Genomic DNA, 17,004 nt, shown 5'->3' with positions numbered 1-17,004 from the left:
TGATCTGCTGAACACAATTGTCGGGTAGGAACGTGCCTCCTGATTTTATCTGATGGATATCTTGGTCCGGTCTTGTTAACACACTTATAGACCAGGCAGAGTATCTTAAACTCAATTCTCTCCTTTACTGCCAGCCAATCCAGGGCTGCTCTTAAGTTAGAGATTCAAGCTGATTTTATTTTTTAGCCTAACCTCTGCAATCTTCGCAGCTGATAGGCTGGTATACCAGACAGCAGTGCATTTCCATAATCTAGCCTAGAGTTGACCAGAGTGCCAATAACTACCCCTCTGTCCTCATTCGCAATGAATGGTAGGATGTGTTTCAGTAGACATAGTGAATGGAATGTTGCTTGCACCTTCACACTGACCTGAGCTCCACTTCCCATGTTGTCCATCCAGACACAGCCTATATTTTTTATTTTCTTGGAGAAATTGAGCTGTGTCCCCAGGAAGCACGGGGAGTGTAAATGCTCCCTCTGCAGGTGGTATTTTGAAACGGATAAAGTCACTTCTGTTTTGCTGGCATTCAGCAGTAACTGGTTCGCACACATCCAAGACTGTTTCTTGTAGGCACCGTTCAACTATTTCGTACGTCTCCTAGATTCTGTATCCTCAAGAACACCGGAGTATCATCTGCATACGAGTGAAACTGAATGCCGTGCTTCCTCAGAATGTCCATGAGTAGTTTAACATATAAATTAAGAAGCATTGGGGACAGGGAGGATCCCTGCGGAACTCCACAGCTTTGTAATACTGAATCTGACAAGAAATCTCCCAGTCAAACTCTGTTCTCTTTTGGAGATTTTGGATGTCACTAACAATCGTTCACATGCAAAAAGTGTCTTGGAACTTATTTGTGGACACCAGAGACAGGCTTGGCAATGCAGGCACGACAAGGGGTTGTTGGAGGGTGAGCCTACACAAGTATTGCATGCAAATACTCCTGGTCCAGTGACAATTGACCCAAAAGCAGTTTCAAAAACAAGATGCCAGATGGAGATTATGCGAGACATTTTCAAACCTAAATAGGCTGCTGAGCAGATGAAGTTCTGAACTTTCTCCGATCCAAGGATCACATGTAGGTGTACCCAACCGACGACTGATGGATGTTCCTGTGATTGATCCAGTCAGAAGAAGCTATGTTGATACACTTCATGATATGATTATGGAAGCTCGCATGAAAAGAATGAGACCTAAAGAAGCCCACAGGAAGATGACTATGAATTAAATGATTACCTGGACATTACAGCACACCTGGGAAATAACATATGGTACCAACACATGAAAGAAGTTGGGAGAAGAACTTCAAAGGAGGAATGCTTTGTATGTGCCCTTCTGCCATAAAGCATTGGGAAATTTGAAAATCTTAATAGCTGTTGAAATGTCCTGACTGCACATTACATAGTGCGTCTAGCAGTCTGTAGTACAAGAGGCCAGTTCATGGGTAACTGAATGGACAGATCTAGATGAAGATGACTATATGCAAGATATAAAGACAAGAAACGACGCCAAGACGAGGAATCTTGTGGTCAGATATGAGAAACCTGGAGTAAAAGGAACTGGAATCGGATGGGAAGTGAATAAAAGCCTGGAAGTTCCAGGAAAGTCTGCAGAAGACATTAGTAGATGGAAGAACAGAGGCTAGATGCAGACTTCGGGGAACCGTCCCATCACCAGATGGCTGGCAAGAAGGTGTGGTGATCTGCAGAGATTGGGTAACAATGGGTCACTATCAACTAACAATTGAGCATGCATAAATGCTGTGTAAGCCTCTATGGCTGAAACTTGCTAGGCTACTGACATGGGTCGAAGACAAAGGAAGACCCTTGTAGATAGTGCCGTTAGAGAGTGCAAAGCTGTGCTTCAGAAACAATGGAACAAGAAGAATGGGAGAGAACCAGAAATTTGGTTGAATATTTGATGCACCAGGCATGAACATTGGAACAGCAGTAATCCTGGATCATTATTGGGCTTATGGATCCAAAGCATATACATGAAGCTACCTAGACTGGGGAGGAATATGCACATTGGTGAATGTCTCTGTTCCAGCATTAGTGATTCCAAAGAATGATCTGAATCTCGACAGTTTTCAAAAGCAGATACTCACCTGAGGAAGAGATGATCAGTGGAGTTAATAAAGAGGATGAAGAGAGAACTATTTTTCAGCTAAATCAATAGAAGCTTTTGACTCTATCCCATATGAACCGATTGTTCAGCCAGACTTCTTCAGTGTTCACATTGATCTTCATGTCAAGAATCGAGATTGGAGCAAATACCAAGTGGCTTCAGATAACCAGATTGGAATTGATGCAGATAATTAACACTACTGTAAAGGGATTCAATGCAGTCAGAGATGAGAGCCATAAGACTTACTCTAGAACAGATACGTCTTGGATATGATCACAGTTATGGATGGAGGTGTTTGTGCAAAAATTGGAGAAACATGTTGCACATTCATACCTTCTCATGATGACGAGAATGGAACCTTGACAGAGGCCATAGACCTGCTGACGAAACTTCATGGCTAGATAATAGATGAAGTAGAAGACATTGCTGATGACAGCTGGTTTGGATCACTCTGCTCTTGTGTTGTCATGATGCCCGCTCCCGGGCAGCCGGTTCAAGCCCTGCGTCCCCGAAAGCGGACATCCAGTCCCCAAGGAAGGACCCAGCAACCCGATATAGGGGCCCTTTGGACAGTGTCCTGGCGCCATAGGCGCCAGGCTCATTATGGGAGTGCTTGGGTGCACTTACCTGATGCAGACCATGCTGCAGGATCCCGGCCTCCTTGAGGCCTGAAAGGAACTACTTTACCTGTGGGACTAATTTACCATTCGGGCGTGGTCGGGGAAGGATACATACCTGGAACTTCTTCCAAGGCTATTTAAACCCCACCCAAACAGCCACACGTGCTTCGTGGTGTTCTGCATCTAGCAGCTGGACGCTCACCGTGTCTGCTCCTGCATCCTGACTTCTGCCACGCCTGCCAGCATCCTGGATGACCTGCAAAGGAAGAGAAGAAGAGAACAGAAGAAGGAAAAGTCCTTACCTGCTAAAACCGCATCCCGGAGACATCTCGCCGACAATCCTGAAAAGGAAGACTTTTATTTAAAAGCTCATCGCGTCGATCGCTGCAGCGCCACATTCCACTCACCTTTACAGGGCGCCTCCATGTTCAGCAGCGATCATCCGGATTCGCAGTCACGCCCCAACGCCTAGGGAGAAAGACCAGAACAAAAGGTGAGAGAGAAAAGGGAATAAGGAAAGCTAAATCTCCATGTTAAGACTTACCTGTTGATTCATTACCTCTCCATTTCGGGTCCGCGCCGCATCCTGGCATTTCCAGACCCCCGGCCCCTAAGGGGAAAAAGACATCAGCGTTAATGAGCGAATGAAAAGACATTACCAAAAAACGCTCATTAAAGACTTAACTGATTTCTACAAGGATTTCACCTCTCATCTCGGGTCGGTGCCTGTTCCCCGGCATTCCGTACCCCGGCCCCTATGGGGAAAAAGACACTAGCATTAGTACATTAATGCATGGACACAAGGGGAACCTCTTATAAAAAAAAAAAAACTTACCTGGCAGCCAAGCAAGTTTGGTTCTCACAATCCGAAAATCCAGTGAAGTAACTGGATACCAACGCACCCCTGCATCAGAAGCAGGATGGAGAGTTCGTCCTTCCAGACCCTAAGGTGAGACGCTACGAGGAATCACAGAAGGGTTTCGAGGAGGGTGAGAGGGCAAAGTGGGAGGCTGATTGCATTACCCCGCAGACAGTTAATCCCCTATATTCGCCTACAGAAGGATACTTCTGCGAGCCAGACAAGCCAGATTTGGGGGCCCGGTCCAGTCCGTCTTCCGAACCCTGCGCATCACCTTAGAAGAGGTCACAGCAGCGCGAACCAGGCCAGCGCCTCCGTGGGAGTCAGGTGAGCGTTACATGTGTTCCACGATGGATGCAGACATGTTTGTTTCTTGGAGCCCTGATCGTGTTGGTATTACTTGGCTTTTGTGTGATTAAGATAATGATCTCGCAGTGCAAGAAGACCGCAAAGAAAGCCATAGGGATGAAGATTAGAATTGATGTTGACTTGGAGGTGTCCAGTCATTATTTCGAATTCAAAAGGGTTGAATACAATACGTTTGAATCAAAAGGATGGAAAAAAATGACCGAATGCCTTTTTTTAATGTATTTTTTAGTTTGGTTTTGGTATAGGAAAAATTAGTGGTTTGTCCCCAAAAAACAGGGGCTTGTGGGGGGTACCCTCCATAAAGTTATATATTTTTTCCGATCCTTTTGTTTCGAAAGTATTGCATTTCAAAACTTTGTATTAGAAACTTTAACTATAAACCGAACCAGGATGGAAGCCCAAAGACTTGACAGATTAAGAAATCAGAGACTTTGTGAAGGCCAGTATCCATGCACCTGAGGTAACGAAGTTCCTGTACCCGAAAAACAATAAGAAATATGTGGGAAGATGGATCTATTGCAGTCCAAGTGGACAGTGCATGCTCATGACATGGAACAAGGATGAACAGGTGAAATCAGCAGGATCCCTCAAGGGAGTCATAAAGATATGGATCCAAATGAAACATTTCTTCAGACAAGGATGTCTAGATGTGAAGGATGAGAAAGTGGTCAATGAATCGCCCAGAGGGAGGAGTGTAGAGGAGGAGCAAAGTACCCCTACTATAACTGCCCCGCCCCATTGCCTATAGAGTGGGAACCGAAGAATGCGACGTATGCGGAACAGCTGAACCAACAAAGGGCAGAGGGTGGACTCTGTGCAGTACCAATAAGAATACTAATACCTAAGAGAATCTGGGAGGCAAGGTACCCATTGAGAAAAGCATACCTGCATACGCGACAATATGATGGCCATTTCAATGAGATTGCTGATGAAGCAGAGCAGATGAATGGCAAAGGTGAATGGTGACGTCACACAGGGAGAGATGACGCACAGATGCAGAGACCAGAGAATGCAGAAATTCTATAAGACATCAAGAAAGTACCAAGGATAAGTGAAATCTTGGGATCAAGGTGAAGAAGCTTATGCCACAGAAACGGATGAAGATATTACGCTAGTTTATACATGTACAGATGCAACAGAACCGCAAGCAGACAAAGTAATTGTGAGACTAGCTTTATACTAAATAGATTGCGGCAAACACCAATTTATAGATGCATATGAACGAGTAAAGGATGGATGTTTTCACTACGCATTATAAGCAGTGCTGAACATTAAGCAAGAAGGCCTCATTTCAGTGTGTCGGAGTTAAAAAAAAAAACAAATTGAATTACAAATGAATCTCAGCAGGAGGAGTTGGATGAGCCAAGAAGCCAAGGCCTTATCAAACTGGAATTGGCAGACATTGGATACAAATCAAGTGAAAGAACAGAGACTCCTGTTCAGAAGGCTTGAGCGAAACAAGATGTCAGAGGACTATTAGAAAATATTAAATACACTAAAAGGCTCGATTCAATAGTCTCCAGTCACGTGGAAGAATGAAGTTGGACGATCGAGGTGGTCACACCTACGCACGAGGGCAGGCTGTGCCCACACTCCAATTTCTCAGAGTACAGTACAAACTCAAGGCCAATCTTCAAAGCACTAATTGACACTGGACCTTTGAGGTGATGATGGATTGATCCATCAAATGGTGGGAAGCTAGTGTTAAGACAAGCTCACCAGCACCTGGATATTCAGTCTGCATGCTGCTAGATGTAGGTGGAAAATTACTGACTGGCGTTAGAAGCCAGCCATTTATAGCAGACCGTGTAATTAAGGGTCCTATAGTTTGTGTAGCCAATGGGAACGTCTTGTATTTAGTGATGTTCATAGTGGGCATTTTGAGGGTAGGGCTTAGTTGCCCCACCTGATAAGTTCCCTATCGCTTTCCTTCACTGTTCTATACTGATATGGAACTTATACTTTGATATTCACTTAAAGCCAATCACTCCCTCTAATAGGTTTTGTAGTTTGCTAAGCAGGATGACTTGGTTAAGTGACGCAGGTTAGCACCTCACTGATGACGATTTTGCATGATGTAACCTCAGTTTTTACTAAAATAAGTTGAGTAAGAGGATCGAGCAAGTGCTGATGTCCGTTGTACTCCCTGTTTTAGGTATTGACATTAAAACAGACTCCCTTTTTGCCAAACTACCCGAGTTGTCTTGATTATTGATGTATGAATGGAATCTGCATCCCCATCCAACTTCAGGGTATTGCTTCTCATCTTAAAGGCTGGGAACCCAGTTCACCATGTTACATTTGATAGTAAAACTAGGGTTGATCCCTATGTGCTGGTGGTTAAAGACCTGTTTTCCGTGATAAGGTGGCACCCTGACCTTAAAAGATGCTCAAATTGTGGCATGGTACAAGGAGCAATGGGGTGCTAAATTGTGACTGGTTTAATAGTTACAAACCTCTATATCAGTTGCATATATATCCTTTTATGGCTCAGGTGGTGCACAAATCTGCGACCACAACAATATTGATTAGTCTGCCCTGACCCAGCGGTTTGCAGAATCCACCTAATGATGCACACAAACCAGTTGCCAGTTTGTGCCAGATATGGGGGCAGGTGGAATTGCCCTCCACATTTCTATTTTATCGCATATGTACCATTTGAACAAACGAGGAGTCGGTGAAGCACAGACTGATGGAATGCCCGCTGCTGGAGCCACTTTACATGACCATGTTGGGAAAATGTGTTCATAACCTAAATGCGATCAAGTGTGAGGAATTTTGGGCATTATGTCTGAACTTGGATTTGGTTGCATTGCACTTAGCATTTTGGATGAGGGCCTGGAAATATCTCCAGGACCATTAAATAATGAAATGTCAAATGCGGGTATGACCCTAAAATCAAGAGGTCAGGTGAAGTAGAACGTAAAGGTGTGAAATTATGTAGAAAAGAAACAAATTGGGAATGTTTTAAATCATTTTAAATTGTGAGATATATTTGTATTTATATTGTAAAAATGTAATATTTATATTTATACCTGAATGAAATTGGTCACTGTAAATGTGTTTAGGTTTGTCTAAATTTTTATGTGTAGATTTGGATTAAATTTGTTATGTATAGAAATTTGATGTGAATTAGTTTATTTTAATGTGTGATTTATTAATGAATTTGTTAATTGTAAAGTTCTTGATAGAACTATATCCAATAAATAAATGGCCATTGGCCATAGTGTCTGTGCAAAGAAATCCTTGTGTAATATAAACAGTGGCACTTGGTACCAACCTGGGGCTATGATCGTCCCTAATGCAAAGTCCATTATATGAAAAGAGATGTCTCAGCATGTGGACATTCGAGATGGAAAGGATGAGATGAAGCCATATGTAATAGCCTATAGAGATTTTAAACTTTTAAGGGACCCAGGGAGGTACCTCACTTGAGTAACTGGTTGAGTCAACAAATTATGATTTTCCAAATTGATATTGAACCTGCTCCCCCTAACCATGCTCTTGGCAAATGGAGTAAAATGGCATTATATGAATGAGTTTGCCTTGTTTGGAATTTGACACAATTGCTCATTTAATTATTTTTGTCCATGATATACTGGACTTAGGTTACACTAATTGCTGTATTGAGCAACCCTGAATCTGTCAAAGTAAACTGGCAATTGAATTTCTTTTAAGTGTCCGCGATGAGTGTCTTGTGGGGCCTTAGATTTGTTCTTGCCCAAAGCTCTGTTTAGTAGTTGTAAATACTCTGATTTCACTCAGTGTTTATTCTGTTATGCTTTATGAATGTTGAAGGCGTTTCCACTAATGGTCCTAGGAATGAATAGGTGGATTTTCTTGGGGTACTTGGTTTTAATGCAGTTCAATTTTTGGTAAACCAGTGCCACAAGCGATTTGCAGTGTTGTAGACGGCCCATTGTACAGCTGGACTGCATCTTGATAATGATTTGGCATGTATATTAACAATTGTAATGCCTTCAGAAAGTGCTTGTGAATCTACTCATCTGAGCCGATTCCAGACAGGTGATTTATTTTGTAAGAGTTTCTGGAGGAAATACCTTGTACCCCCATGTATACAAATAAACCATTATTAATGCCTTTGTGCAATGGGCACCCTTGCCGCTTCCTGTACAACATTCAGATTTTTAGACCTGTGCTTTTTCAGCATTTCATTAAGGATTGCATTCTTGGCAAATTGAATAACTTGCAATAAAAAAAGAAATGCCTCACCCATTTCTATCTCTTTACCAACCCTGTTGTGACAGCACGTTTTTAAGCTCGAGCAGGAGGAGTACGTGGAGGAAGGCATATCCTGGAACCGTATCGACTTCTACGACAATCAGCCTTGCATTGACCTGATCGAGGCTAAGCTTGGTGTTCTGGATCTGCTGGATGAAGAGTGCAAGGTGAGTATGATCAACCTTAGTCCATGATAGACTGTGCTGGGAGCCTGGCTGTACTCAGTGGGACCAGGAGCATCTTTCCACCGTTACTTTGATGCCCAGATGTCAAGCATCCATGAAGACAGAACCTTATTCTTTAAATCCATAGCAATCGTCCTTGTCCAACTGAGGTTTAGTGCAGAAAAGTCCACCTCTCCCGAAGGCCAGACCATTAAAAATGTTTCAATACATTCCTAACACGAGTCGCCTGTCCATAATGAGCTTTGCCAAACATTGAGGCAACCTTTTAGTGCAGGTCAGAATGTTAGCTTATTGCACAAAAACAAAATGGCTCCTCAAAAAAAATTGAGTTTGTAATTTTCGAACCGAAGATATTACCCTAGAGTAGATGTGCAACAACCGTTAAAATAAAAGGCATAATTGCTGACACTTTGAGATCAGGTTGTTGCACTGCAAAAGAACCCATGCTTTCAAGAGCATCATTATTTGCCCCATTTTGCGTGGTGTGGTCTAGAGGAAGATTGTAGAGTGTGGAGTTCTCCATGTGTAAAGGGTGTTCAAACAGTGCAGACATCCTTGCAGAATGGTGGTCGGGTGGGATCTACGATTCAAGTGCAAGCCCCATAGCATTCCAAGATGATTAACCCAGCTTTTTGGAGTTTTCAGAGAGAATCCAACATATACACAATAAATATTATAAACCTATTAGTGAAGCAATGAGTGATTAAACTATTTGATCTATAATTTCAGTTTCTGATTTGGAAAATGTTGACTAGACTCTACTTGGTAGCTTTTCCTCCGTTGGTTCACAGCGAAGGACATATGGGTGCCCTTAACATTTGGTGACCTGCAGTGGTCTGCTGCCCCATCCCTTGTAGTGGACCTTGTGTTATCTTCTCTCCCATTATAGATGCCAAAAGGTAGCGATGAGCGATGGGCCCAGAAGCTCTATGATCGGCATCTGCAGAGCAGCCATCACTTTAAGAAGCCACGGCTCTCTAGTGCTGCCTTCATCATTGTACATTTTGCAGACACTGTAAGTAAACCTCCCACAAAAGCTTACAATGTAGATGTTTTCAGCACTGTTTAAATGAGAAGTCCTCATTCTGATGAATATATACAAAATGTCTTTTTGAAGTTTTTTTTAATGCCGGCTAGCACGAAACTGCTTATATACTTCTGTTTTATTTTTTCGATGGAATTATTTTGTTTCTTGCCACTTTGCTATTGCTAAACCAATTTTATTTTAGGAGACATTCAGCATTTTCCTGATTGCAGATTTGTCAGCTGACTTTGTCAGAATGACTGAATGGGTGTCAGTCTGTTTTGTGCTTTACCAACCACATGGCCAACCTGCCTATAAGGGAACTGGTAGATTTCCCAATACTGTGGTGTCTGACAGTCTGTTGGTCTTCCAACAAAGTTGCCCACATCACTGGCTACTCTGGCCCAATATTTGAGGCCTTTCAGAGGCAGTGGCCTGTTGGGAAAGTTTCTGTCTAGCTTCTAATTATTGCCATTCCTTGCATTTGTTCCTGTCCTACTTCAGATCCTTGATGCAGGATGTTTGGCTTCTTTGACTCCTTCTGTGACATCCTGTTGGAACCTAATGTAGGCTAACATTAGTCTTTGATTCGCTACGGTTTTCCTCTGGCTGATTTTCTTTTCCGCTATCATCCTCCCCGTTCCCTGCTTCCATGAGTTGTTTGCGTGATCCGATCTTAATCCATTTTTGCTAATTTTATCGTTTACAATTGTTACTGATGTGTGTGAATGAGTCTTGTGATGTTGAGCTATCCAGTGATTAAGAAGATGCTTTTCCAGTTTCTCCCTGAAATATTTTTCCAGCCGAGAATTGATGCAACTTGTATTCAACTGGCACAGTGTCTCATTGCTTGCACTGGATTCACATGCAAGCTATCTAACCGTACTGTGTCTCGGTTATCAAATCCCAACCTCATTAAAAGGATAAGGATGTATGAGCAACTGCTACCCCTATACTTGCAACACACATGTTCCGTTTTTTAATTCTGACAAATGCAACTGAGTTTTTGACACCAGAAAATTGCTGACTGTCCCCTTTACTAAGAGCTTAGGAATAGTAAATAAATGGAAAGTAACTAGGAAAATAAAGATACTGAGAAATAAAACAGAAATAAGGCTATAGGTTGGTTTGGGATTAAGTTGAAATAAAGTTGAAATATTTGAAGGGTGACAAACAAATGTGCTTCAAGATCTTCTTTAATATGGCAATCGGCATGCAGAGAAATATTTTGAGTAGTATATGGTGGATGGCTGAGCTATGCTGGTTTTACAATGGCCATGGAAGTCATTGTCACTTAAGATGCACCATAACTGATATATCTGCTTGGTTCCAAATCTGACTTGACATATTTGAGCCACCATGAGTGAACTCCAGACGTCTGGTACTATCATTTGGCCTGTTGCTTTCCGGTCAAACTATTTATTTCTGTCTTGTTTCCATAAACGTTTTGAGAATATGGAAATTTCCCATTCTGTATTGGTGGGGGTGCATTTTGCCTGAAGATACGTTCAGTTAGTAGCATGTGCCAAGTAAAGCAGCTTTGTCCTTGTATACATTTGATACATTGAAGGACGGCAAAGGGCAGTCCTGCTGTCTGCTCCGATGTGTGTTTGCTGGAGGTGTGGCTGATCTCTTGCACCTATGTCCAGCCTCATAAGCTGTGAGGGTGGTGAAGTTGTGAGAGTGGCGAAGGCACAGCAAAGGGCAGTCCTGCTCTCTGCTCCAGTGTTCGAGTTCGTTGGAGATGGGGCTGATCAACCACACCTATGTTCAGCCTCATAAGCTCTGAGAGCACGAAGCCACTGCGACGGACGGCAAAGGGCAGTCGTGCAAATGGGGGTTGCCCGGGTACATATAACTCTGCTAGTGGTAATTGTAAATCTCCCGCCACTTGGAGGTCCACCAGCACGATTGGTAAAGACAGTGCACACTAAGAAGAGTGGCAATGGTGTGCAAACAGTGTGCTAACGGAGCAGCGGAGAAAGACTGGAATACTCGCTGGAACTCCCGTATCGTGAGACTTACTCCGGTAAAGTGAGTTTTAGGAAAGCAGGCTATTAAATGTTTCGTAACTGAGGACAAAGGACTACCCAGAAAAGAATAGCCAAGCTTCAATTTGATCATTTGCTGGATAATTTGAAGAATCGCAAATCTTGCTGTCCACTTCACTCAGTCAGGGCTGACCAGAGGAGGGAAAGTCTGATTCTGCCTGCCCTTTAAGTCAGTCGGCTTTCTCTGGCACACATCCGTAAAAAAATCACAAACTTGATCTATTCTGCCCACCAACCCCATCTAACAGTCAAAGGGACAGAGGAAGAGCCACTCTAAACTTGTTTTGCGCTACATTAGTGGTTGTTACTAGACTTTGCACTGTTGGCTCTAATGATTTAGAATGTTATGCATTTTGACATTCTTAATAGTTCCACAGTTGTGGGGTGTGTTTTTATGTTTTGATTGTCTAACTGTATTTATAGATCTATATTGCACTTTACTAGAATTGTTAGTTTGTTTGCACTTGCACCTTGGTAGCTCCTTTCCGCCCATTGACTATATAACAACGCCAGTTGTATAGATCCTTTGGATGATCTTGAAATGGCCAAACAGAAAGCGACTTCCAAGGACCTTCCGGCTCAAGACATCAAAAAGAGGGCATGGGTTGGGGCTTCAATTAATGAAGGAACTCTCTTGATTGAAGCATTAGTACTACTTCTGGATGACGTAGATCAAAGTGATTTCGCCATGGCCCAGTCATAACGGGTAATGACAGAACCAAAGGAAATGCAGGACGGTCCCGTATAGACCAGGGGAAGTCAAAGGGGAAAGCTCCTCCAAAGTAAGCTCCCCTTTTTAACTCCCAAGTATGGTACTAAACTAGGGGAAGGAAGAGATTTGTTGGTGTCTTGGATGTTCTCGATCCTAGATAAGATGGCAACGTTATTAGCTGTAAGGAAATATCTAGTTCAATGGGGATCCAGCAATGCTGGCTAGTTAAGTGTACAGGGTCAGGGGATACAGTTGGTGAAGTACTTGGAATGTGCAGTCTCCACGGCCATTAAGTGCTAGAATGGCATTCATATATGCTGTATGTCTGGGGTTTGCAACCTTCAGCTCGGAACATGTTTTTGGTCGACTCCCATGAGCCATCACCATTGAAGGGCAGCTGTTGTAGTCCAAACGATCTGGAGATGCAACATTTGGTGGTTATCAAATGGAACACTAGGTGAGATGTTGTGGGGCAGTGAGTCTTAAAAGTGCATTTGGAGATGGAACTGATAGGAATAGGGGGGGAAAGCTCATTTTGACATGAATGAAGTGGTGGGCAGATGTGGAAGCAGATAAGATGAGAAAAGGGGGAAGAAAGGAAGACTAGGTCAAGAGTTAACTTGATCATAAGGGGGACGTTGTTGGGGGAGGATAAGGGAGCGGTCAAAGTAGTTCTGTGTGATGGGGCGCAGTTTTTGTGGAAGTTTAATTGCTCAATGAGGGAAGTATGGGAATGATCACAGAAGAAGGGCCCAATCAAGGACGGAGAAGTACCAGACCACCTGTATATCAGAAGGGTAGTTTTGGAACAAGGAGTTTGTCAGTAGTGCACTTAAATGAGAGTGGGGAGAAAATCTAGCATGGAGGGATTAGCTGTGTTCATTAATGGGCTTACATCGTTGCAGTTGACAGAGTAAAAAATTGAATGGTTTGATGGGCGATTGGGGTAAAGAAGTCTGACGGGATAATTAAAGTTTTGGTTAACCGCAAATGTGGGCTGAGGAATGATTCTTTTCAGCAGAGTGCTTTAAAGTCGAGGGGCAGGGAATGGATAAGGAGTTTAGAGCCTGATGGTGAACCCAATAGTATATTGTGAGTAAAGCAAAGGACTGGGGTATGACAAGTGGTGGGAAGGAGCAGCACGTTGGTGTCGAGGTTTGCAAGAAAAGAACTGGAAGTAGGTAGGGAGGCAGGTAGCGAGATGTGAGTAGCAGTAATGAATGGTGAACCCTAGTAAAGTAGGGGAGTGGGTGAAGAGTACAAAAAGGGAGGGACCACAAATGAGCAAATCCGTGCCCACTATTTGGGAAATGCTCTATCCCCTGTGACTGATTGCTCTGAGTGATTACTGTTTAGGACTCTAAAAATGTCACCCTATGCAGTGTTACACACACTTTATAAAAAGAAAGCAAATAATAATTTTACACATTGAAACATCCTAGGATGGTTTGCTTCTTGGATATTGCCATTCTTTTTTTTAAAAAGCCCAACTTGACAATGGTGCCAAGCAAAAGAGCAGCAGGCAACATTCAGAAGGAATTTTGCTGGAAAGTTATTGGGTCTTAAATATTGTTGCAGTTGTTCATAGCATATTGCACTCTTGGGAACGTGTGAGAGCTGAGTTGTATGCTGGTTAAATTGGGAAATTAGAATTGGCAGGAGAGAAAGGTAATTAGTTCTTGTAGTAATCGTGCATCAACATTTTAGCAACAGACTGAATGCAGATGATATTTTGGAGGTTTTTGGAGGAGCTGTGACCAGTGAGAGCCTTTTCTTACCATAGAATTGCTCAGCTTATCAAGTTTGGGATGACTGGTTCATGGTTGCATGTATATTGTGTACTTATGGCTCAAGCTGTTGATTTGAGCATTTGATTGTTGTGTTAGTGTGGAGGGATGCGTGTTAGAGCGGAAAACTAGAAGATTAATTTGCAGACTAGTGGCTTTGGGGGAGGCAGCGCTGCTGCATTTGAGCGGTCTGGTACACCAAACGTACAGAATGCTAGACATTAAGCACATTTATCCCTGGAGAATGGGCATTACTTAAAGTAACATTGCACAGAGAATAGTATAAACAATCTGCAGAATCTATTAACTATTCCTTGACAGGACTTGCCACCTTGACCGTGTTCTTGGTTGGCTGCATGGTTCCATGATCTGTGGGTACAATTCAATATCTGCAGGTTTAGATAATGTTCATCTATGAAGATGCTCTGATAGCTAGTGTGCAGCAGCTTGTATATTTTAGGAGTTTCAATTTGTATAAAAGTCAGATGTCATACGCAGTCAAGTAAATACCAGATAATTTTGTCCCACAAACAAGAAGGTCCCTAAACATGTCAGTCTGGTTGGTCCAGGAACCACAAGGGCTCATGACATCATGTAATCCCTTTTGAAATATTGATCACAATCTACTTCCTACCCATTGAGTGGGCTTGGACTCGCCTATAGGACAAAGCCAGAAGTGTAGGCCAGTTTTAACATAAGTGGGCTAGTTTGAGGAGTTACTTCAATGTGCAATTAGTAGATTTGACCAGTGTGCTTGTAGAAATATTATTTCAAATGCACAGTTTGCAACACATTTTACCAAAAACCTCTTCCTTTGGCACTATTCAATCTGCCACAGAAGGAATTAATTGCCATTTCCGTTGTTGGCCCACTTTTTCACTGGTGCCCGAGCCCAATGTATGCCTCAGCTCAACTCTTTTTAACTTTCTTACTGTAGTGCTTAGAAACCCACTGCCAATATCTGAGCCACAGGTTTTGGTCTGCATAGAACAGCTATTGGTCTTACTTTCTGGCCCCTGGAGACTTGCTTTTCCCCAGGGAGAAGTTTTTTTCAAGTCCTTTATCACTAGGTCAAAGTTTTATCTAAACAAGCAGAAGGGACTTTCTTCTGGCCGTAAAGCAATTAAAAGATTTTGTTTTTTTTTAATTGAGCTCTTCAGAGCAACACATTTCCTAGGGCATTCCATTTTAAATTAAAATGGCATAGTGGGAAATTAAGCTACAAATTCCTTTCAATGTTTCAAACTTGGACTTTATCCTCCAAGACCTATTTGCAATCAAAGCCTGTTCTCATAGCCGATAGAGCACCAATCAAATTGGTGACATTCGGGGACTACACTGTTTGGAAAAATCCTTCATATTTTCCTTTCTACTGATGGATGCAACGCTTCTGGAATTCAAGAGGAGATCCAATTCTCAAATGATCCTAGTTGGCCCATTTTGATTTTGCCTACTAAGGTTCTCACATCTTTCACTTACTGGGCAGAAGGTTTCTGATACTTGGATTACAAAATGTGGATTGGATTGAGCAGGATCAGAGGTGTCTGATCTGGACCCCTCCCATGCTGAAAGTCATCCAGGCTCCTGCGTTTCTTGGTCGTTCGAGAGAATATTGCTGTTGTGTGCAGTTGGAACAGATTCTACTGGGAAGCATGTGATGGCGAATGTATAAAGATTTGCTGCTGCTGCTGGGCCCTTGAAGAACTGTCGTCTTAAAACGTGTTATGTGTTCTTTCTTCATTTGTAACGCTCACCTGATTCCCGTAGAGGCGCCGGTCTTGACTGGGCGTATACCGTATCTTCAAAGGTGATGTGTAACACACGGCTGGCTCTTTGGGCTGGACCTCTGTGCACTGTATGTCTGACTCGAAGGGTAAGATGTCTGCAGATAGAAAATATGGGATTAAGGAACTGGGTTATTGAATGTCTCTCTCTTCTTCCCTTTCTCTTCTCCTGTAGAACCCCAAAGGTTAACGCTTTCACCTTAGGTAAGTGAACGCCGTGCTCTCCATCGGCCTCGGGGCAGGGTGCTGTAACCAGTTTCTTCACTGGATAAGGGGAGCAGGCCTCTTGACTTCAGAGGACTGCTGTCCGTCGTTTACTGCACGAACGGTAAGTTTTGAGTAATTCTAATGTCTTTAAAGTCTTTAGTAATGATGTTTCTTGTTTTGCAGGGTTCCGGCGATGGCGGATGACGGGCTGAAGTGAGTTGAAGATGGAGCCCGTGTGATGAATAGAAGCGCCTGGAAGCACGTAAGTAAGCGCTTGTTGCCTGCTTCACGATGCGCTCTAACTGTCTTTTTATTTTGCAGGTACAAGTTCGGAGCGGCTGCAGGGTGCCGGAATACCCACTGGGTTAGATGTGGAAAGGAGTAATGGCACGTGAGTATTAAAGTTCCCCAATGTCTTTAAACGCACCTTGTTTTGTCTTTCAGATGCCGGGATGCAGCGCCGAAGGCCTCCGGAGCGTGCGAAGAGTTGGTAAGCCTTTGTCTTTCAGATGCCGGAATGCAGCGCGAGGCGTTGGTAACAGCCGATGGATCAGGTAAGTGAAGAGCTGTCACTGAAGACCATAATGCTAACCTGTTCTTTCTTGTCTTTATAGGTGTTGCTGAAGACTGGATTCAGGATGGTAAGCCTTTTTCCTTAGGCCCAGGATCAGATGCAGAAGACACGATGAGCGTTCTGCTGCAGAGGATGCAGAATAACGCAAAGCAAGATTCATCCATCGGGGGTGGTTTAAATAGCCTCCTGTAGTGCTTAGGTGTCTCCTTCCACAGCCACGCCTAGGTAAGAAAAGAGTTCCTGCTTTCCAGAAGAGTTCCAGTGTTCTGAACCTAGGGAGTGGCTCCTGCCCCACCCAACAGGAAAAGTAGTCCCAAACAGAAGAGGATCAGAGGCTCAACTGGCAGGCAAGTAAGCAGCATGGTCTGCTGCAGGCAAGTCCACCCAAGCATTATGAGCCCGGCGCTTCCAGCGCTGGGACTGGGCATATTTATGAGCCTGGTGCCAGGACTGGGTCCAAAAG

General features: G+C 43.2%; 1 protein-coding gene across 1 annotated transcript in view; it reads left to right on the top strand.

Annotated features, from left to right (window-relative positions):
• The window catches only part of LOC138575296 (unconventional myosin-Vb-like), a 1,749,675-nt gene that overhangs the window by 684,384 nt on the left and 1,048,287 nt on the right, over window positions 1-17,004 (top strand). Inside the window, exons 12-13 of the mRNA XM_069649473.1 lie at window positions 8,244-8,384; window positions 9,292-9,417. Of these exons, the coding sequence (XP_069505574.1) occupies window positions 8,244-8,384; window positions 9,292-9,417 (267 nt within the window). The remainder of the gene's footprint in view (window positions 1-8,243; window positions 8,385-9,291; window positions 9,418-17,004) is intronic.

The sequence above is a fragment of the Ambystoma mexicanum genome, chromosome 1p (genome assembly GCF_040938575.1).
Source record: "Ambystoma mexicanum isolate Mex_15411 chromosome 1p, UKY_AmexF1_1, whole genome shotgun sequence".
In the NCBI taxonomy this organism is placed as follows: Eukaryota; Metazoa; Chordata; class Amphibia; order Caudata; family Ambystomatidae; genus Ambystoma; species Ambystoma mexicanum.
This window is presented reverse-complemented; position numbering and strand designations above follow the sequence as displayed.